The sequence below is a fragment of the Populus nigra genome, chromosome 18 (genome assembly GCF_951802175.1).
Source record: "Populus nigra chromosome 18, ddPopNigr1.1, whole genome shotgun sequence".
NCBI classification, from domain to species: Eukaryota; Viridiplantae; Streptophyta; class Magnoliopsida; order Malpighiales; family Salicaceae; genus Populus; species Populus nigra.
In genome coordinates this window covers 11230805-11253257 of record NC_084869.1, presented here as the reverse complement: position 1 = coordinate 11253257, position 22453 = coordinate 11230805, and the positions used below count along the sequence as shown (strand labels likewise).

Here is a 22453-nt window from a genome sequence, read left to right as displayed (position 1 = left end):
CTAAAACCCAAAATCAACCCGAAATAAAAAAATCTTACCAAGATGATATGTTTTTTTTTTTGGCAATTTCAAGGTAAAAAAAACCCTAATGAGAGCTCTCTTCATCAAAAGAAACAATTTGACACCAATTTCAATAGTTTTCGTGGTTGAAATCGATTCCAATAGAAATTCTTTCTTAATTGTTGGATTTCAGCACCTTTCTCTCACACCAAGGGCTAAAAAAAAAGGAAAATAAAGTTTGAGATCAAAATTGATTTTTTTTTAATTTTGAAAATTGAAGGGACCCAATATCTATAATTTATAAAATATAGGGACTACAATAAATTTTTTGCCCCAACTTCTTTAAACCACCCATTCGCTACTTGTTCTTTTATTTTTACTTTGGTTTCCTATATTTTAATCTCACAATTCCTCAAAAAATTGACTTATAATTTGGTCCAATAAGGGCCAAGTAAAAAAAAGATGGAAAACAAATGGCATTGTGAACAATCTATCCACAGTGCTGCCATGTGAGGGGATCTACAATGCATTTTACACAATAAATCTCCCATGCATTTTAGTTTTTTTAGTTAATATTATCCTCATGGTATGGAATATAAATGTTTAGGATTTAGAAATCAATTAGCCATTTGCTCGCGCTACGTTGCGGGTCTGTATTTTTTCTCAAAAAACAATATTAAATGATGCAAATGGTTTGTATTTTATTTGTAAAAAATTGTACTAGGTGAACAAACACAGAAGAACATAATTGGGGGGGGGGGGACTAACTACACAAAAATATCTAAAATAAAAAATAGTAATTAAAAGAATGAGGGTGAAAATTAAAATAAAAAATAAATTAGAGGGAAACTAATTTTTTTGATTGAAGGGTTTAATTAAAAAGAGAAATAACTCAAGCAAAAAGAAAAAAATAAAAGGAGGAAAATTGAAAGAAATAGCATACCATAAATTTGGATTGAAGGGTGAGAACATAAACAAATAAAACTTTTATAAAACATTTAAGGAAAAAAATACATGAAAAAATGAAATTGAAGAACTAAATCAAAAAAAGAATAACACTTATTCAAAAGGACAATGGACAAAAAAAATTATAAGAAAAAGGAAAAAACTTTTTGTTGAGAAGGTTAAATTAAAGAGAAAAATAACTAATATACTAAAACACATTATTCCAAGGTCATTTTGATTATTATCACTATCGTTATCACAATTATTACTATCTCATCATAATTATTGTTATGACTACCATTATTATTCTTGTTGTTGTTTGTTTGTTGCTACTACTGCTGTTGGTACTACAATTATTATTGTTGTTGTTATTGTTGAAAAAAACAAAAGCTATAAATTTGATTTAAAGGATAAAATTATAAATTATAAATTTTTTGACAAAAGAGCCAAGAAAAAAAACCAAGAAATCAAAAGAAGAATGATTAAATTGAAATTTTTATTATTATTGAAAAAAAATCATAAAATTGAATTAAATAATAAAATTGAAAGCATAAAAACTTTGACAAAATAAAAAATGAACAAAATAAGAAATCAAAAGTAGAAGGACCGAACCGAAAAATATTATATATGGAAATTAGAATTGAAGGATTAAATTGAAAAATCATAAATTTTAACAAAAGAGAAAAGAAAAAGAAAATCAAAACTAAAAGGAATGAACTTGGAAAAGGCAATAAAAATAGGAACCAAAATGCATCTCTTCATGTAGGAGAGAGAAATGAAGGAAAGAAAAAAAAAAGGATATCGGCAATAAAATAGCCATCTTTAGATGACACGCACCCGCCATAAAAAAAGAGAACACAACAGAACACAAAATAAGAGGGGAGAAGATAATTTTACATCACTAGAAAATATAACATGCGCCACCCAAAATGTATTGCACCTCCCACGTGCTAATACCTTTTTAAATAAAAAAAATATTAATTAAATGTTAAAACACTTCATCACCCCTGACCAACCCCCGATAATTACTAAAAAAAAACCAAAACCTGAGGAAAACACATCAACACCTTTATTATCATTGTAGGTACCTATAGTGCAGAGTGATTTCTAGTTGAGACTTTCATTTAAAAAAAATTTAAAATAAAATTAATTTTTTTTATTTTAAAATAATATTTTTTAATATTTCTAAATCATTTTAATATATTAATATCAAAATAAAAAAAAATATTATTTTAATATATTTTTAAATAAAAAATATTTTTTAAAAAAACTCGCATTCAAACAAACGCTAATGTGATAGAACAATTCGCTGAAAAGAAAAAAGGTAAAGCAATCTTCATCGCTAGGACCCCCCAATCTTATGTGGAGCTTCTCCTGGAGAAGCCATGCATCGAACAAGATGGGACGTCCATGGAAACTCTCGCTAGTCACCATGAATGATAACAATTGAAGAACAGAGATAGTGACAATCTAAAGACAATGATAAAATATGTTTGGTTATTTGAAAGTATGATATAAAGTGTTTTTCAAAATATTTTTTTATTTAGAAATATTTTAAAAATAATATATATTTTTAATTTTTTAAAATTAATTAATGATATCATAATATTAAAATGATTTAAAAACTAAAAAAAAATAAAACTAAACAAAATAAAAAATATGGTTGAATGACAAACAACAAGAATACAGAATAGGCTTACTTTTTTATTTCTTTCATTTACAAGTCTGCAAGTGGTAGAGAAGAGAGGTATCCCTGGTTTTGTAGATTAGCGGCTTCAGCAATTAGTCCACGTTTTTCCAGCTCCTTATGTCAACTCAAGTCTTTAATTAAAGAAAGGTGAAAAGAAAGAAAGTTTGGAAATTACACTAATCATTGGATTATAATCTTAACTAATCCAATAATTAACTCATAACTCCTTTTATTTTAGTATTACTCGTTTTTTTAAAAAAAAAAAATTAGTTCGAGCCTGATTGGCTCTGTGTTTACATCTGTTTTTTTATTTAATTATGATTTTACTTTGTTTGATTATAAAATGAAATGCAATTTTTATTTTTGAATCCCACTAATAAATGAGTTTTAGTAAAAGGATAAAAAACAAAAAATAATAACTTTTATAAAGAAACCAATACAAAAATTATAAATAAAAACAATGATGATAAAATTAGAAAACATAATACTGTCAATTTGAATTGAAAAGTAACATTGAAACCAATGATACTTTTACAAAATAGTCAATCAAAAAAATTAGAAATCCAAAGAATGAGGATCAAATTGAAGAATATAATATTTGATAAATTAAGATTGAAGGATGCAATTGAAAACAAATAAAACTTATACAAAAGGACCAAGATCAAAAATAAAAAATCAAAAGAATAAAGACCAAAGTTAAAATACCAATAATCAAGAGGGGTAACTTGTAATTTTCAGATGAGAAGAGAGAAAAGAAGAAAAAAAAGAATGGCTCACCAATAACAAACCGAACTATAATTAGAGACACATGCTGGCACTAACAAAAACAAAAAAAAGGACATAGTGGAAGGGTATTTTTGGATGTTAGGAGATGCTACAAATGCAACTTAAAGAGAGAGTGCGCTTCTCAAGCCCTCCGAGTGTGTCGCATGCTCTTGTTATTTTTTTTAGTCAAATACAAAATTGCTCATTATCTAACTTGTTAATATCAAAAAATCCTTTAGGAAAAGTTGAAAAAGGTCAATAAGATTAGTTTTAATTTTTTTAACTTTTAATGGTATTTTGCTCATTTCACTGTACTTTTGATTTTTTTTATATTTTTCAAAAAAAGAATTATCCATCATTTTACATGATAATAACAAAAAAACTATTTTGAAAATACTAAATTACCACATGATACAAGTATTGATATTTTTTCTTTTAAAAGCTTTTTGATCTTTTCACTGTGCAATAATCAATTGCAATAATAGAAGTCAAGAAGACCTCGTTATGATGCCAACTCTAATGAATATTAGATTGCTTAAATCTTCATTAGTTCTTCAAAGATTTTCATAGCAGCAATTGGTGTCACGATCCAATCCTTGTATCTATGACCGGTATATAAGTAAAGATCCCCTCTAAGTTTCTTATCCATGCAAAGTCAAACCTACATACAAACTTCATTTTCTTTTAACTCAATCAGAGTTCTAGATAGCATTTGATATCATAATTCAGTCCATAATATAAATCAATATTTTAATACAATTCTTAATACAATTTAGTAAATATGGAGCACTAACTAGACATAATAGAATAGTATCAATTACAATAAATAAAAAAAAGGTTTTGAAAGTCCAATAAAAGCGACATACTTATAAGCTATAAGCCTGAAAAATATAAATATCAAGAAAGTGAGTTCAATAGCTCAGTGAGTAAAAACATCCAATATACACTTACGAGGTAATATAATAATGAGGAATATATACAAGCTTGCTTCATTCTTTTATACGTGAGTTTCACAAGCAAACCATAACAAGAAATATCATGAGGTAAGGCTCATCAAAAAATCAATATGCAATGATCATAATGCTCCAGATTGTGGGATGATCAGTCACCATAAGTTGGTAACTTCCTTAACTAACTAGGGTTCAGAACTGTGATGTGCACAAAGACTAACACTACCTTGTTAGTATGGATATTTTGACTAGCATACCATAAGGTCATAATCAAACAAATAGAATCATTTCTCAAATATTCAACTCATACAATCAATAAACCAAAACATATTTACCTGGTCGATCTCAAACATATCTCAAACTGACCAAATATAAAAGAATTAATCAATCCCTATTGTTTGGTCAACCAGTCGATTGAAATTTACCAAACGAACCATTGAAACCATCAGTCAACCGAAGCCATTAGGCCAACCAGTCAACCGAAACCATCAAGCTAGCTAGCTAGTTGATTGGAATTTTAGAATCTCGATCCATCAATCTCTCTAAAATTGCAAACCCTTAACATTTCAACTTATACCTCAAAAACCCATTACATTTCAATTAATTATTCAACTAAACTCAAAACACAAAATTCAAATCTCTAATTCTCAACAAATTCAAAATCATAGCTAATTACAACAATTATACATATCAAAATGTAATACTTACTTTAAAAACTTATTATCTGCTACTCTTTTCTCATTCTTTTATCTTTTCCTCTCTTTTCTTTTTTTTTCTTTCCCTCTTTCGGTTTTCTCTCTTCTAAATTCTAATTTCTTCTTCTTCTTTTCTCTTTTTCTATTTGTATCTATCAACTTTATGCAATTGCCAAAATGTCCCTAACTTATTTATAGATAATGCTTACTCATCTACGGACATTGTTGTCATTTCCTATTGAATTTTTCTTTTTCTTTCAAAATTTTACAGCTGGCTTGCCGAGATGCACATTTATGTTTTTCCTCTCTTTCCCGTGAGAAAGGAAAAGCATTTCTTCCTTCTCTGGTAGAGCCACAGGCCCTGATAAAACAGGCAACCCCCAACCAGTCTGTTGTGTGGAAAGATAACCTAGACCAAGTTGTGATTAGAAGAGTTTCAGCCAGAGAAGGCCTGGCTCTTGTAACCTCAAAATAATCTATCGCTGATCTCATAACTGTCATCAAGACATCAACCATTTTAACAGCCTCCTGAACCAGCCCTGCTCATAGTACAACTTGTTATATCCATTAGCACTCGTGCTTTGCACAGAGAATTTGTTAAGAAAATCGCATCGCCCACGTATCAGGTATTGGTGGCTCAAATCTAGACCGTCTATCCGCAGCAAACAGCAGTTTTATCTGCTGATCAGCTACCATCCTTAATGCCTGGCATCTAGCTCTCCACACGAAGGCTGAGAGAGCTTCAAACGTTATGCACTCGGGTAAAACTCCATCTTCCATGGCATTTTCCTTGAGCTGGGGAAGGTTCTCTGGGTCAAAACAAAAGGATCTATAGAGCATTTCCTCTGCATAACGCTTGCTGGTGTTTTACACATCTTCAATCTCAGCAAATTCGTGGTATATAAACTCTATCTTAGGTGGGTTTTGAGCTTTGAGTATGCTTCTATCTAGAAATGGAGGTACATCCAAAGGCAAACCCCTAGCAGTTGCTCCCCATGAATTCACAAACTCCATAGCACCAATTCCATCATACATACAGTGGTTCGTGCATGGTCCAAGAACAAATCCTCCACATTTGAATTTAGTCACCTGGAAGACATTAACATATTTGAATACGAGAAAGAAGCTTCGGTTCTTTTATGCTTACTATTGAAAAGGCTTTTAACTTCCCTACAGCAGTACAACTATACACAGCCTGCAAGATTGTAAACCAAGAAATATAAATAGTCAGAGAATCTGCAAACCTGAGCCACCACAAGAGGTATCTCAAGTATGACCTGTGCACCAGGAATTTCATAAACCAACTTTGGACGAGGCGTTTTTAATGACTTCCACAGCATCCGCATTTCCTTTCACGTCAGACTTAAAGCAGTAATCGTACGAACTATGGCTACGATATTTTGATCAAGGTTCGAGAGGATACAGACCCTTTACTGTCTCCTCGCCTGGAGGAACCAGGGTCGGTTCTTCTTGCTTAACAATAAGTTGAAAAGTATTGCTACGACCATCTGCCATGAGGTAAGAATCCTTGAAAACCAGGACCTGAGTCACAAAAACAAAGAAAGATGATTCAAAAAACCAAACAATGGAAAAGATCTAGAATCTTTTCAGCAAATACACATATGCTCCTTGAACATCAAAGATTACAGACCATAAAATCCCTTGTATGTCTGATGAAGTTGCATAGCTGCAATACTAGAGTATGAAATTAGAAACAGGGTAGCTATGTGTATATAGGATGGAATGTACCTGATGAACATTGAATATTGATAACAAAACACTACAACATGATAAGGACAGGCGATGTTGATCCTTTGTTTCGTAAAAATTCCTCGTGCAGCTGTATTAATGGAGGAACCGTACCAAAAGCCATTGAAAACAGTTTCGTAAAAATTCCTCGTGCAGCTGTATTCATGGAGGAACCGTACCAAAAGCCATTGAAAACAGCACCTTTTTTAGTCATCTTTTGGTCATGGTGACATTGTCCTTGTTGCAGATTATGGAGAGGTCATCTATGGGTTGTGGTAGCCTACTGACCAAAGAACCAAAACATCACCAGCCAGCAAAATCGGGATGAGAAAGAAGAGTTATTCTGGGGTGGCTGGTGGGGTTGGGCGTCCAAAATTTGCTAACTTCCATTTACTTTATTAGATTTCTAGTAAACAAAAATGTTCCCTGGTCTATAGCTTTTACAGATAAAATTATGTGCCGAATACCTGCAGACCACTTTAATTTGATTTTTTATGTTATGGAGATACAAGTCATGGACCCATGAGCTGGGTGACTATTCAATAGACACCCTTTATAATGTAAAATGGTTAACAATGCAAATCAATGATTTGTGTTACCGACTGTATACATTTCCACATGAAATTTCATCAGGCTATGGTGTCCGTGTGCAACTGCAGATAATAAATGCATGGCTAAAGCAGAGAAAAAGGTGCCCTCCTGATCTTCAACGTCACAAGAAATTTTGCATTTGCTAGCCTGATATCCAGCCCAAGCAAGAAAAAATGAAAAAACACTGATTGGCAGCTTGTTGGTTGAAACATTTCGATCCAACTTTTTTTGGCTGAGGGACCAAATCCATAGGAAATCTTGCCTCATGTGAAACCTAGATCCCAAAGGACAAAAGCTTTTCCATACAACTGACGAAGCTAGCGCTGTTTGAAACGATCACCACTTTCATGGGTTTGAACACCCCCATCATGCAAGTTCAGGCAACGAAGAAGACGGGCTCCGATGATGAACGCAAACTCCATTGATGCTACTTCAAGTAACGAAAAGACTGGGATCCAAAGATGAAGATGGAAACCAATTCAGAGAGTGGCAGCATTTAACCACATGAATAACTCCACTGATAATGATAATGACCTTAGATCATTTGGTTTTTGAGCATCAAACTTAAGAGTTCCTCCCAAAGTAACAACTCTAAAAACTCTAATAAAATTAATTGCTGGTAAGCTAAGCAACAATTGGTGGCACTTAATTCTCAAAGTGACAATTCCTTCATGTAAACATCTCTCTGTTTCAAATCATAAAGGCTATTAAATTGCATAACAAAACAAAGAGAAATAACATTTAAGTTAAAGAGAATTTTCAACTGTTAGAATAAATTTGCAAAACATTCAACCTACAAGGTTCATGGTTATAACCACCTTTAAGGACCACATGAGAGTTGCAGTTCAAACCTCTACTCAGTTGTAGGAAAGAGTACACCTAAAAACCAAATCTAAACGAAAAGGGATTAAGTTGGGGGTGGGGGTGGGGGTGGGGAAATAAAACTACCAATCATTTAGGTCAGCTCAGTACTACTTGTAAGAGCAAAAGGTACTAAAGCATATGATACAAAACAAACCCAGTTGGGTATTTTCATCTGGAAACGATAACAAGATCCAGAATGCAACAGTAGCGCACCATCAATATCTGCAGTTGAAACCCTCTAGTGGAGGATCATGTCTGGAGAATACACCACATACCTCATGTTCCACAAGAGTCAAATAAGCATCTGTATTAAAATGAACTAGTCATCTTCCTCGTCTCCATCTTTATCTGCATCATCACCAGCTTCAGCATCATCCTCAGCTTCCTCCCCTTCACCTTCCTCTTCATCATCAGACATGCTATTTATCACGTCTGTAATGATATCCTTCACTTCCGCTTTTCTATGCATTAGATCTATGCCGAAGTGGGCACCTAATATGACCAAATTTATACATGTGATTAGCAAAGTTGGAATGGAAATGTGCCAACATCCAAGTAATCAATGAAATATGAGCCATTCATACCAAGTTGTCTGAGAATATCAGATAGAGTTGCCTGCACATCACCAAAAACAGATTTTTGAGGATGGTGTAACAAGCAAGACAAACTGTCATAACTGTGCAAATTGCAAAGCTAAATCACAGGCAAGACTTACAGTATTGAAATCAACTTCCTTCAGAATATTTACTACAACTGCATGCATCTCTTGTCTGGTGGGTTCTGCCTTTGCCTTTTTGTTAGACTTGGCTTTACCTAATTTTCCAACATAAAATCATTTGGCAAGGGAACAAATTCTGAAATAACTTTAAAACAAATGGAGATCATGCAAGTACAAAATCAATTTGACAAGTAAATTAAAAGCAAAACATGATATTTACGAGACCATTTGGTATTGTGGTAGCTTTTGCTTTTTGTCCAATCACGGATATAAAACCATTTGATTAGCCAGATAGCTTTTGCCTTTTGCATTGTGCCCTGCACATAATTGTGTTCCAAACCTTGGATTTGTAAAAGTTAAAATAGCTTGATTTTAATTTATTTTACATGTAAAAATCCATCTTAAAGCAGTTTTAACCGAACACATTTTTTAAAACTGCAACTAAAAGTGTTTTTTTTTTAAACTTGCCTTTTTTTAACCGCAAAAGCTACCACAATGCCAAACACACACAATCAGCAAATTGCCAATGGACCATTATCCATTGTAGCCTTGTTTCTGGCTTAACAAAAACCCCTACCAAGCACAACAAAAATTAAATCCAAAGAAGATGTTATAGATAACTATTATACAGACAATCTTTCTCCATTCTGAAGAAACAAGCACTCCATGAATGTCAATTTAGTCGCTTTCTCTCCCCACATCTTGCTACTTCCCACAATGACATCATTTCACTCTTCGTATTATTTCTCCGAATAACATCTGTTACTCCATCCTATTTTCTCTACAATTGAAAGAGTAGACATGCATCATTTCTCAGTAAAAATTGCTGCTGTATAGTTTTGTCCTTTCTCTAAACTCTGCAACATAAGATGTCCTTTATGCTTAACCACTAAGTTTGCCCACTCAATTCTTTTAAGAAAGACAAAGTTGGGCCTGGTTTTTTCCTTGGCTTTTTTATTATATGTATAATCTTCAAAAAGCATATTGATATAGATACATTTAAGGTGTTATGAAGGGGGTGAAAGGGGAGAAAAATTACCCATGTAAACTACCTCTAATTATGTTTGGTAGGACAAACCATTTAACAAATCAGATGGGTAACATTTCACTCCAAGCATGGGAGGAAACATTAATCCCCATCCACCGGAGGTAGCAAATAACCTACGGTAATATTTTTTTCTCTCAAAATTAACACTCCCTACCCTGCCATGTTATCTATGGATCTCAAATACAATCCCACCACATATTTCTTGGATATTCATTTAAAACACAACCTCTATTGTCACTTGATAATTATTGCTCTATCCTAGCCCAATCTCCTATAAAAAATCATTGTTGTCTTCAATTAGCATGTTTCAATGCCCTCCAACAGTGATAAACTTCCACTGATCTCAAACTTCCTATTTGACAAATTTCTGATCACCAAAAAAAAGTGCACAAAAAAATGAGATGAATCCAATAAAGTTCTCTGTTATGAAGAGTGCAAAAGCAACTAGAAGAAAGAAAGTTGATGTTTAGAGAACAATGATAACTATAAAATCAATCACAACAATGATAACTATAAAATCAATAAAAAATTGATAGATGTAAAGTAATCTGTATTTTATTGACAATGATAACTGTAAAATTAATAAATAGCATAAGAGAGGGTTAAGGAGCCACAATGCAAAAGAGTAAATCACTTTCTCAAAAGCTCCAGACAATCACAAATTAAAACCAAAAACTTTAAACATCAAGAATAGAATGAAAATACTGCACCTTGATCTTTTGCAGAAGCCTTTGATGGGGACTTGGTTGACTGCTTCTTGGCATTGACCTTGTCTTTAGAGGAAGCACTTCGGTCCTTCGGGCTTTCCTTTTCAACTTTTTGTTTCTTAGATGCAGATCCCTTTGATTTAGAAATTGAACCAGAAGTTCCATCAGTATCTTTAGCACCTTTTTTTGATGACGAGTCAGAAGATTTTTTGGTTGATTTTTCTAGACCTTTAACAGGTTTTGCAGGGGTTCTTTTCTTGCCAAGGGTAGCTTTTTCTGCACTTTTAGCCACCGAACTCTGCTTTGAAGATTTTTTTGATTTCTTAGATGGTGTCTGCTCCTCTGGCTCATCCTCCTCTTCTTCTGATTTAGTCTCCTCGTGATCACTCATGTCTTTCGTTCCTGCCTCATTTGCACCATCATCTTCCGAATCATCTTTAGCATATGGTGATTCAATGTTATCTTCATCGTCGTCGTCCTCATCTTTGAACGAATGCTTTCGTTTCTGTCCACTTTGAGGTGTTTGTTTTCGTTTCTGTGGAACAATGAAGTAAAGAATTCATAACCAGCTCACATAAAAACCAGAACATGCATCAGCAAAGTACGAGTGTCATATTATCTTGAAGATAAAAAATTAAAAACAAGAGATGGGTAAAAGCAGTATCTTTCATTATTTACACCACCTGCAAAGAACTATGTCATAAAGCACCCTTCAGCAGAACACTTATGTTCTAGAAAATTGGTCTTGAAGGCTTAGGAAAGTTCCAATTTGCTGATTAAAATAGTTGAGAAATAGCAAACATATATGGAAGATGAAGTCAAGAAAATACATCATGTATCCATTATAGTTCATGGTTGTCAATTAAAAGGACATCCTGGGCATGTCAGTTTGGAATTCAAGGATGATGAAACTCAAGACGGCAATAAATTGGATGGAAAACAAATTACATGTCATGTGGCTCACTTGCCTTTTTTATTTCTTTTTCTCTCTCTCCTCTCTCCTATCTCCTCGTGTGCAGCCTATTTCACAATTTTTTTAAATGTTGCAATTCTGAATTGCAACAAGTTTGAATGTCAAGACATGTACAACTATGCAATTTTGCCAATTCTTTTTCAAACATGTACAACTATGCACTTTTGCCAATTCTTTTTCAAACTGTTATTTCGCCAATATTAAAAAAAAAAGAGTGCTAATAACCAAAAAGAGCCCACAGCCAATATGATAATTAAAGGTCACCAAAAACAACATCAAAGAGAACAATGCACTTCTATTGGAGTGCATCAAGAAAACACATCCATCCAAGATCTTATTAAAGAAAAGCTCCATATAATGTTTTATACAGAAAAAATACCACAAACCTTTGCTGGTGTCGTTGATGCTTCACCAGGACTCACATTTTTGCTAGTTGAGACCTTACGCTTCTTACCTTTCTGAAACAAAAATAAGCACCAAATATCAGCTTTCACATTAACAGTAAATGGCTACCTAATGCTGCAATATGTAAATATTTAGAGAATGGAGAACCTGTTCCTTGTCAGAAAGCAGAACATCAGTGGTGGAATGTGGGGATTCCAAGAATTCCAATATTTTTACAGTGAGTTCCTCCTGAACACAAGGCCCAAGCAAGTGACTATTCTAGGTGAATTTAAATCACATGAAGACATAACTTCTAAAATAGGTGATACCAACCTTTTTCACAACAGACCTATTTATGGGGATATTGAGCACATCACAAAAATCCATCAACTTCTCTTTGACGCACTTGTCAAGCTTTTCCCTTACTTTTGCTTTCTGTTTTTCCTGATACGATGTGACAAAACCAATCAAAACAGTTTCAAGGCACATACAATTGTTAAACACAAGAGATGCTGCCATGAATAAATTAGGTATAGAATCTTGTTTTCACCAGAGTGCATGCTTGTGCAAAAAGAAAGGCATAAATACACGAACATGTGCATAAACATGTAAAGAAAATAAAAGGCAGAATGCCGGTACCTCATTCCCGACCCACACATAGCCTGAAAACTGGCTTATGTTCTTCTTTAAATTGTGTGCCTAAGAATCACATTAACATAGTTTAGAATGGTCATAAATATAAAAGAATTAATCAATGATGATTAAAAAAAAATCAACCAAGACAGCAATAACAAAGGAAGATGAATTAAAACAAACATTTCAAAAGACCATCAGGCAGGCACCTTTCCTTTCTTTCCAAACAGAATCAAGTGAAGTATCTGCAGATTGTCATCAGCTTTTCTCTTGGACAACTTGAAAGCCACTGAAAAGTTCAGAATATCAGACAAAAAACAGGCCAGTCTGCTGTAACAAAAAAGATGGATAAAGGTAAGACAAACCATGTGCAAGTCAACAAGATAAGAAAATCTGTTCCTTCTTGATGTCCAGGAAAATCTCTTTCATTTGCAATATTTTATGGAAATTTAGTATTCCTGCATTCTAAATCCAGAACCTGAGAATCTATCTCCTTTCCTATAAAATACTTGTGCATCCTTTGACACTAATGACAAAAATGATAGTACATAAAAATGCCCAAAACCCTATCAAGAGAAAGCCAAGATACAATAAAGGATGTCGATCAAAATATTAGCTCACATCTCAAATGTGTGAAAAATCTTGGAAGAGTTCATACATGCCATCAAGCTTGTCCTGTTTGAGGAATCATTAAAATTTCATGCACGCGCATCCCTACCGGACTTCTAACACCAATTAAAATGGATGGCATCCTCTATTTTCAGGACAATTTTTCCAGAACAATTAGAACCCAGCACAACTTGCAAGTACCCTGAACAGTAAAACCCATTGAGAGTAAACCCACCTGTGTTTATGAAAGTTCATGCCACCAAAATTTACAATTTTGAATTCTGAATCATCAAGACCAAAGCTTTTGTTTGTTGTTTATAGTTTTATCCAGAGAATATTCTCATGTTATTGATAACCTATGCCACAATTTTGTTCATCCATAAATTTAGTGGAACAGAAAAGACAGAGAGATCAACGAAGACAGTGACAATTAGCTCAGAAGTAAGACTTAATTGGGATGAGTTTTCCTCCAAGTTAGACAAGCACGGAGGAAACAATGGAACAATTGTCATTCTCTCCTTTCATGAATGGATTTACATTCATTTAAAACAATGGCATGCGTGCCTTCACATGCAATGCAACAACTTTTAAAACTAATTGTTAAGATAGAACCCAATTCCTACTACACAATCAAACCTTCCCCTATACTACATATCTACCAAAACAATGGCATGCGTGCCTTCACATGCAATGCAACAACTTTTAAAACTAATTGTTAAGATAGAACCCAATTCCTACTACACAATCAAACCTTCCCCTATACTACATATCTACCAAAACTTTTGTTTGCAGAAGTGACTACACACTGTACAATGGACTCCATTGTTAGCACTTGAGAAACATGTCACCTGGAATACTAACACCTTTCCCTCCTAAGCAGTTGTTAACTTTTCTCAACAATGTACTTTAGTCATGCAACATAATGAATCCCCACTGTTCACTGGAAACCCATCATATACTATTACAGAATTAACGCACGCTCGTTTCACACAAAATTAGAGCATACAAGACATGCATCGACCATAGATGCGTCAATACTTGTTATCATTGCTTAATCGCGATTATGTTAGTCATTATCTGTTCTATTGTTTCTTGATAATTTCAGAGAGTTTAGAAACCATAGTTACTAAATAGATAACAGAACAGAATACACTACATAAACACCAACGCCAACAATAACACAGGATCCAATAACAAATCCATACATACAATCATCAAACGATGTACGCGCCAAAACAACCAACTAAAACAAACATACCATTGGGAATGTCCTTAAGAGGTGTTCCTCGTCCCTGTAATCACAAAAAAACCCACAATTATCTCAAAACCCCCATGCCCAGAAACCATTTCTTCTAAGACAAACACGCAAATTTGAGTGAAAAGATTTTTTTTTTATTCGAGAAACACCAAGATTTGAGTAATCTCACCTTTTCAATAGAAAAAGGCTTGGTCGCTGACCGTCCAGGCTCAGGCACAGAGTACCTTTCCACCACCTTCCTCTCTCTGGTAGGCCTATCACTACTCGGAGTCACCAGCTCCTTCACTTTCTTCCCAGTCGAATTCTTACTCGATTTCTTGCTTCTTCGCTTGGATTTCTTGTTCTCTACCTCTTCCTCTCCTTTATCTTTCGCTTCTTCTTCTTTCTCCTCATTTCCCAAGGACTCCTCCTTTTCTGCACCCTCTTTCGCAGTCTCCTCTTCTCCTTTCACTTCTTCGTTGTCGGCCTCCTCCTTCGCTTCATTCTCAGCACTATCCATCGGTCCTTCGTTTTCAGTTTGCTCCTTTTCTGCTCCTGGTTTTGACTCCTCAGCAGCAGGAGCTTCCTCCTCTGATTTCTTCTCTTCTAGGGCTTCACTCGCCATGGAGACAAAACAGAAGACACTAAAACCCTGAAAGTTAGGGTTTTGACAGAGATCACAAAATAGCAAGATCCTCTGTGCGCAACAGGCAGGGAGAAGGAAAGGAGAAAGGCGAGAGAGAAATTAGGGATTTGGGGAATTTGAGAGGGGGGCGGGCTGGCTTGATTTGATTTGATTGAGTTCGAGACAAAAAGGAAATAAGAAGAAGGCGGGGGTTCAAAATATTTTGATGCGAAAAATGAGAGCGCGCTCTGGGGCTTTGTTTTTTTTTTCCACTCTAAGAAATAGTGGCGGATTTTATTTAGATCGAGCGAGAATGATTTTAAGGCGCAGTACATTTTTGTATTGCTCTGCCCTGGACTGCTAGGAAAGAGCTAGCTGTCTTTATTGGGCATGCACCACCTGTCAATTTTTACTCGGTCTGGTCTCGTGGGAGTAGAAATGGAAGACAGGGTCACTGGTTTCTGTGGATGATTGCATTGCTTTTGTTTTGTTGTGGCTTTTATCTTTTGATTCCTGCTCTGGTGGTGTTTTTGCTATAGCCCCTTGTATTCTTGCTAGTGGTTAATTTCATGATTCCGTTTTCCACCAGCAACGAATTTGTAGCTGTCTTGGCTATTGCGTGTGGAAATTCACGATGTCAAGAAGTTCTTCCATTGAATTTGAGCTTTCCTTCGTGATTTGATGGGCTTGTGTTGTTACTTTTTTTTATAACACTTTTCTACAGAACAAGAGTTTTTCTGATTTTAATTTGAAAAAACACAGTAGCGTGGGGTGTTTAGCTGTTTGTGCGTGAGTTCTCTGAGAGGATGGCTTTCTCAGGGACATGAACGAATAAGCTAATTGGTGCAGTTGGTCCCCTTTTTTTTTTTTTTTATCTCCTATCTTTGTCTTCATCCTTTTCTTTCCTTCGGGCCTAGTTAGGCAAAAGGTACCGGGCCTAGTTAGGTCTTCCCTTCTCCTTTCTCTTCTCCTTCCCTGTTCTTCTTTTCTTATTCCTCTTCCTTTCTCCCCCTCAGCTGGCCCTTCTTCCTTTTTCTCTATTATTCTCCCTGGGCTCGATTAGATCGAGAATGTGGGCCCGTCTTCTCTTTCTTCCCCTCAAGCTTGATTGTTTCGAGGGTCGAGGTTCGATTAGAAATAAGTAAAAAAATAAAAAAACTAATTAAACAAAAAAAATAACTAAAAAACCGATTAGAATTTTTAAAAAAAATTTCGATACGGTTCGATTTTGGTTTAATAAGCCTAAAACCGAAAAATCTTAACTGAACCGAACCGGTTCAGTTAAAAATAAAGATACTATAAAACAGTTTTTTAATTTTTAACCTTGGCATTAGCAGTACAGTCCGCAACTCCACATCTAGCAGTAGTCCTTACTCTTTAGCAAACAAACCACCCCCCTCAGCCCTCATATGCCACAACTCTCAAATCTCAATCTCTCACACTCTCAGTCTGACCAAAAATGATTTTCCCATCATTGTACAAAACTTCATGGCCAGATCTAGTTGTTTAACAAAATCAAATTAATCAATTTTCATTTCCTAACTCTTGTAGATTGGTAAATCTTCAACAAGGCTTCAATCTTCATCGTTAAAACTAACAAACCAGCCACCTCCTTCTCCTACACGGATATGGCACACACCATACCTAACCTCCAGATCTAGTAAACCAGTAACCTCTATGACTCCCTCTCTCACACCCGACCTTGAATCTTGTCACACCAGGTATGATTTCTTTTTTCTGTCAATCTCTGTTTTTATTTTTTTAACATATACTCTCTGTATTTGTTAAAGTTGTATGTCCTTACCAAAAATCAGAGTTAGAGCTTAGATTAGATTGGTATAATTTTCATTTTTCTCGATGTTAATGCAATACCATTAGGATTCAATAATGCTTCCTGTAAACAATTGAGACTTGAGAGGTCAGAGGTGATTTTAAAAAAAAATAAATGGAAGATGTGAACCAGAGAGAAATAAACAAATGATTTTGTATTTTGATTGCAGCTTTGATAAATATATACAAGTGCCAGGTGCACTATGAGTTCATCAATTATTTCATGTCTTTTCTTTATTATCAAAACCATATATATATTCATCATTTTGCTGATGTAATACCATTAATTTCATGTCTTTGTTTTCAATGCTGAGAATTTGTACTTTTGAAGAGAATATGCCCAAAATCAGGAAGAAAAAGTTTAGGTGAGAAATTTAGAATGATAGCTCCTGCATTACGCATGTCATATGCCTGCATTGCACTAGAATAACTGTTAATTATGATACTGAAGAAAAAGTGAAATCTCATCTTATCATGTTAATTCATATATGAGATTATGAAAGCTGCAACTCCTAAAAAACATATGAAATATGCCATTTCATTATATTTTTCTCCATTTTAACAGTGATCAATCACTAACTATTAGTAACTAGAAAATAAATATAGCATCATAACTACCATAACAAGAAAGAATTCAAAGAGACATGTCATTTGCATTAATAAAGTTATGAACTTAATGTAAAAAAAATTTATGCTTAGAACACTCACATATGGCAAATGTTAAAACAATTCAAATAAGAACTCACTATTGTAGAATTACTGTGCAATATTGCACTAATAATAAATCATTGTTTTAAATTTGAAAGTTATTGATAACAACTCAAACTCCATTCTTTATATGCTGTCAAGTGAAGGACATAATCGAACCAATACCTTCAGAAAAAAGAGGAGCACAATTAGAACATTTGGGAGGCTTGTAGAGAATTTTAGTTGTTAATGCAGCTGAAAAATAATGAGGCAAAAAAGAGTGTATTCATAAATCTACAAAATGAGCGTTATTTATTTTATTTTATTTTTACTTTTGACATGCCCATTTGAATATTTCGTGGAACTTGAATAATTGTTATAAACATGGAATAAAATACAATTCATAACATGGTAATATTTTTTTACTTTTTATTTATTTATACCACTATTTTTACTTATGGAAATTTGGTAATATATATAATTTATCATTCTCATATTAATTATGGTCGTTAGAATGTTTTCATTAGGTAATAACAGATGAAAAACTTTCAAATTCAAAACGCTTCATCCACTAGCACTACACCAACATCAACCAATTCTCCAACTTCAAAGACTAACCCAACATCAATCACCGCAGGATCCACCATGAATACAAAAGATAAACAACCTCAAAGATAAACAACCTCAAGTCTTGACATCAAGGAAAAGAAATGCTGATGATAGAAAAAAATCACAAATTTGGGATCACTTTAGAAAACTCGATGGTGATCCTAAAGCCCCTAGAGTTGAATGTAATTATTATGGAAAAAATTATACATGTCGTGCTATTCTTAATGACACAGGTAATATGTGGAGTGATTTAAAAGTGTGTAAAAAGTTTCCCTTTGTGGTTGATATGAAACAAAAGGTTTTGGTATTAGAACCTAAAATAGAAAAGGGTGAATTAAAAGATCAAAATGTGAGAACTCTTAAGGCAATAGGTTATAATTATGATGAATATAGACAAACATCAGCAAAGATGGTTATAATTGATGAGTTGCCTTTTAATTTTATGGAGAGTCAGAGATTTAAATTGTTTACTAGGACCATACAATCTAGATTTTGCATTCTTTCTCGTTTCACTATTATGAGAGATTGTTAGAAACTTTATGTTGAATAAAAGGATAGATTGAGGACAGCTCTTAGGGGTCAGTGATTATATTCAACAACAGATACATGGACATCAATCCAAAATATTAAATATATATGTTTAACAGCTCATTGGATTGATAATAAGTGGAATTTGTATAAAAGGATTCTGAATTTGCAAGTGAACAAAATCGCAATAAGTTATAAAATTTTATGAAAAAAAAATGCCAAGTCCACAATGACTAATTATGTTATCAAGTACTGAAATTTATCAAATTAATTACTATTTAGAAATAAAACTGAGTTTTTTTCATGTTGATGATTAAAATATCCTTTAATTATTTAAAGTTTTCTCCTGAACAACATTGAAAATATCTCAACCTAATAGTTCAACATATCTCTGTGTAAATTAAATTGATTGAAGATTTATTAAGTTATTTGGATTTATATTAATCTAAAATCAAATTAATCATAGTAAAGTATCTACATCCCTTGTTCACCTAGTGGTGTTTAATCTTGAAAACTTCTAATCATAAATTACCTCTTGGTCTCGTTATGATTAAATAGATTAGACAATAATTGGCTAAAAATTTATAAGCAATAAGATCAATGATAAACACTCCATATTAAAAAAATCAAAAATAAAATATCTTGAAATTTAAATTGTGTAATCAAACTAGACTACTTTAAAACCCTGGAAAAATAAATTGTAATTCATGATGAATTTGACATAAACAATGTTCTTATTGGAAACATCAAGGGGGAATTAATGAGAAGAGTAAAAATTATTCTGTTTGGAATATGTTGAAAAAGCACTCCATTTCAGCATGTTGTTTTTGTTTGTAGCTCTCTTTATCTCCTTCTTATTTATACCTCTTTTCGATGGTAAAATATAACCCTTTTTTATCTACTATGGTCATGGTCTCTTCATTGATCTTCTTTATATTTTTTATACCAAATCTCCTTTTACATGTTTCTTGATTTTCCAACACTGGTGGACTCTAACCTCTAATTTCTAACCCTATTTTCTTTATTAAAAACATAAATGTTGTAGATTTTTCTCTTACCTTTCTTTTGACATCAAGACCGTTTAATTTGGATATTTATATCAAAAGTTGTCTCTAATTTACCAAGAACCACTTTTAGGATTTATGGAAAATAAATTTTCTTATTCTTACAATGAAAAATTTTATTTTTCTCATTCCTTTCTTTTTCAAAGCATGCACACTAGTCAATCAGAAATCCTTAAGTACATTTTCTTATTTGGTTTTTTGAACGGCTTCTTAAATACCATAAGCCTCAATCTAGTTAAGGTAAATGTTTAGCTAAAATTCAATGATTAAATGCTGATTTTTTTACTAAAAAACCCATAATTCCATGAATATATTTCTTTTTACATGTAAATAAATAAATAAAAACTATATAAAATTGAAATATTTAAGATAAAATAGCATAAATAAAAAGTGTAATAAGAAATAATTATATAAAAATAGGTAAAAATAAGTAATTAAGTCATTTCATTAAGCTTGAAAAAATAACAAGACAAAAAAGTCCATATACACTAGCTTAATATTTTTTTTTGTTTTTAAAGATAATTAAATTATTTTACTATATCAAAAAATATGATAAAACTGATTTGTCTGAATATATTTGAAAATAACAAATAAGTCAATGGAAAAATATTGTATTATCCCTCATGACAAAGATGTTGGTTTTTTATAAGGAAAAAATAACTATTTCACATCCCGATCCACAATGAACTTTGTCTTTGTGCAAATTAAAAGGCCATTGTCTTTTATTTTATTCATTATTTCTCACTCAAACCACCTTGTTAGATCTTTTTTTTACAAAAGAAAATCTTATGGCTGAACCAAAAGATCGATACTCAATTAAGACCACAAGCTGATCGAATACATGAGCCAAACCAAAAAATGATTCTCATCGATAATCTATCGAGTACTTGATAGACGTCACTTTAAATAATACATAATCAATTATACAACATTGAACCAAGAGGAATAAGACACACCAACATCAATAAAAACAATCGAATTTGAGATACAAGTTTTTTTTTTATAAAATTTCAAATCTTAATGTGATGATTAAAAGATCCCTTAACTATTTAGAGTTTTCTCCTAAACAACATTAAACATAACTCCACCTAATAAATTCAACATATTTCTATGTAAATTGAATTAATTCAAGATTTATTAAGTTATTTGGATTTTTCTTAATCTAAAATCAAACTAATTTTAGTAAAGTATCTGTATTTCTCTCTCAATTAGTAGTGTTTAATCCTGAAAACTTCTAATAGTAAATCATCTCTTGGTCTCACTATAATTTAATAGATTAGACAATAATTAGTCAAAAAGTTATAAGCAATAAGATCAATGATAAACACTCGACATGGAAAAAATTAAAAATTAAATAACTTAAAATCTAAACTGTGTGATGAAAACTAGGCTACATTTCCTTGAAAAATAAAATTTAGTTCATAATGAATTTGACATAAACCATGCGTGTTCTCATTGGAATACATTAAAGGAAAATTAATGAGAAGAATAAAATATTTTATGCTTGGAATAAGTTAGAAATATGTTGTTTATGTTTGCAACATGCTCTCCTTCTCTCCTTTTTATTTCTACCCCTTTTCAATAGTTAAAAAAAAACCCTATTTCATCTTTTATGATCAAAGTCTCTTTCTTGATCTTCTCTTTTTCTTTGTCCTAAAATATCATTTTATTTGTTTCTTGGTTTTCTTTTAAAAACTAGTAGATTTTGACCTTTAATTTGTAGCTCTATTTTATTTATCAAATGGACTTATCTTAAGAAAGTTATAAACATAAAAATTATAGATATTCATCTTATCTTTCTTGCAACATCAAAGCCGTTTAATTTGGATATTTACAAAGAAGATTATCTTTGTGATTTACTAGGATTTATTTCTAAGATTTATGACAAGGATTACTTACTCTTACATGAGCAAAATTTATTTTTCTCATCGAATATGTTTAAGGGAAATTTTATTATTTAATTGGCTTATAGATGAGCTTTCTCAATACCATGAGCCTTTATTTATTTAAGGTTAATGTTTAGCTAAAACTCAAGGATTGGATGCTAAATTTTCACTTGAAAAACTATAATTCCATGAATTTATTTATTTTTACATGTAAATAAATAAATAACTAAACTATATAAAATATAAATATTTAAGATAAACCAATATAAAATTAAAAATAAAAATAAATAATAAAATCATTTCACTTTGTTTAAAAAAATAAAAAAATGAAAAAATCCGTTTACACCAGCTTGATATTTTTTTTTACTAAAGATAATTAAATTATTTTACCGCATCCATTATGATAATAAAACCGGTTTATCCTAATGTATTTAGAAGTGAGTAACGAGTCAAGTGAAAAAAATAGTTTATCCTTAATGGCAAAGTTAATAGTTTTTTGTTTAAAAGATAAAATAATAATTTAATTTCATGTTGATCCACGGTAAACTTTGTTTATAAAGAAACTCAAAGGTTGATGTTTTTTATTTTATTTTATTAATTTTAAATAGTTACCACTCCAACCACTACCATTGATATTCTATCAAGACCATAAGCTGACCGAGTATC

The 22453-nt window shown here is 32.5% G+C and overlaps 1 protein-coding gene and 1 pseudogene across 1 annotated transcript; both read right to left on the bottom strand.

The window, feature by feature from the left end:
• Positions 1-4315: 4315 nt before the first annotated feature.
• On the bottom strand, positions 4316-7998 carry LOC133678572 (omega-hydroxypalmitate O-feruloyl transferase-like; annotated as a pseudogene).
• Positions 7999-8131: 133 nt separating this feature from the next.
• On the bottom strand, positions 8132-15838 carry LOC133678571 (DEK domain-containing chromatin-associated protein 1-like). The gene is made up of 11 exons (XM_062100927.1): positions 14749-15838; positions 14580-14613; positions 12922-13001; positions 12719-12778; positions 12413-12523; positions 12248-12328; positions 12082-12153; positions 10726-11257; positions 8965-9062; positions 8834-8864; positions 8132-8741 (listed from the first exon to the last, which is right to left on the bottom strand). The coding sequence occupies exons 1-11, from the start codon at positions 15181-15183 to the stop codon at positions 8569-8571; spliced, it is 1707 nt and encodes a 568-aa protein (XP_061956911.1). The 5' UTR covers positions 15184-15838; the 3' UTR covers positions 8132-8568.
• Positions 15839-22453: the final 6615 nt, after the last annotated feature.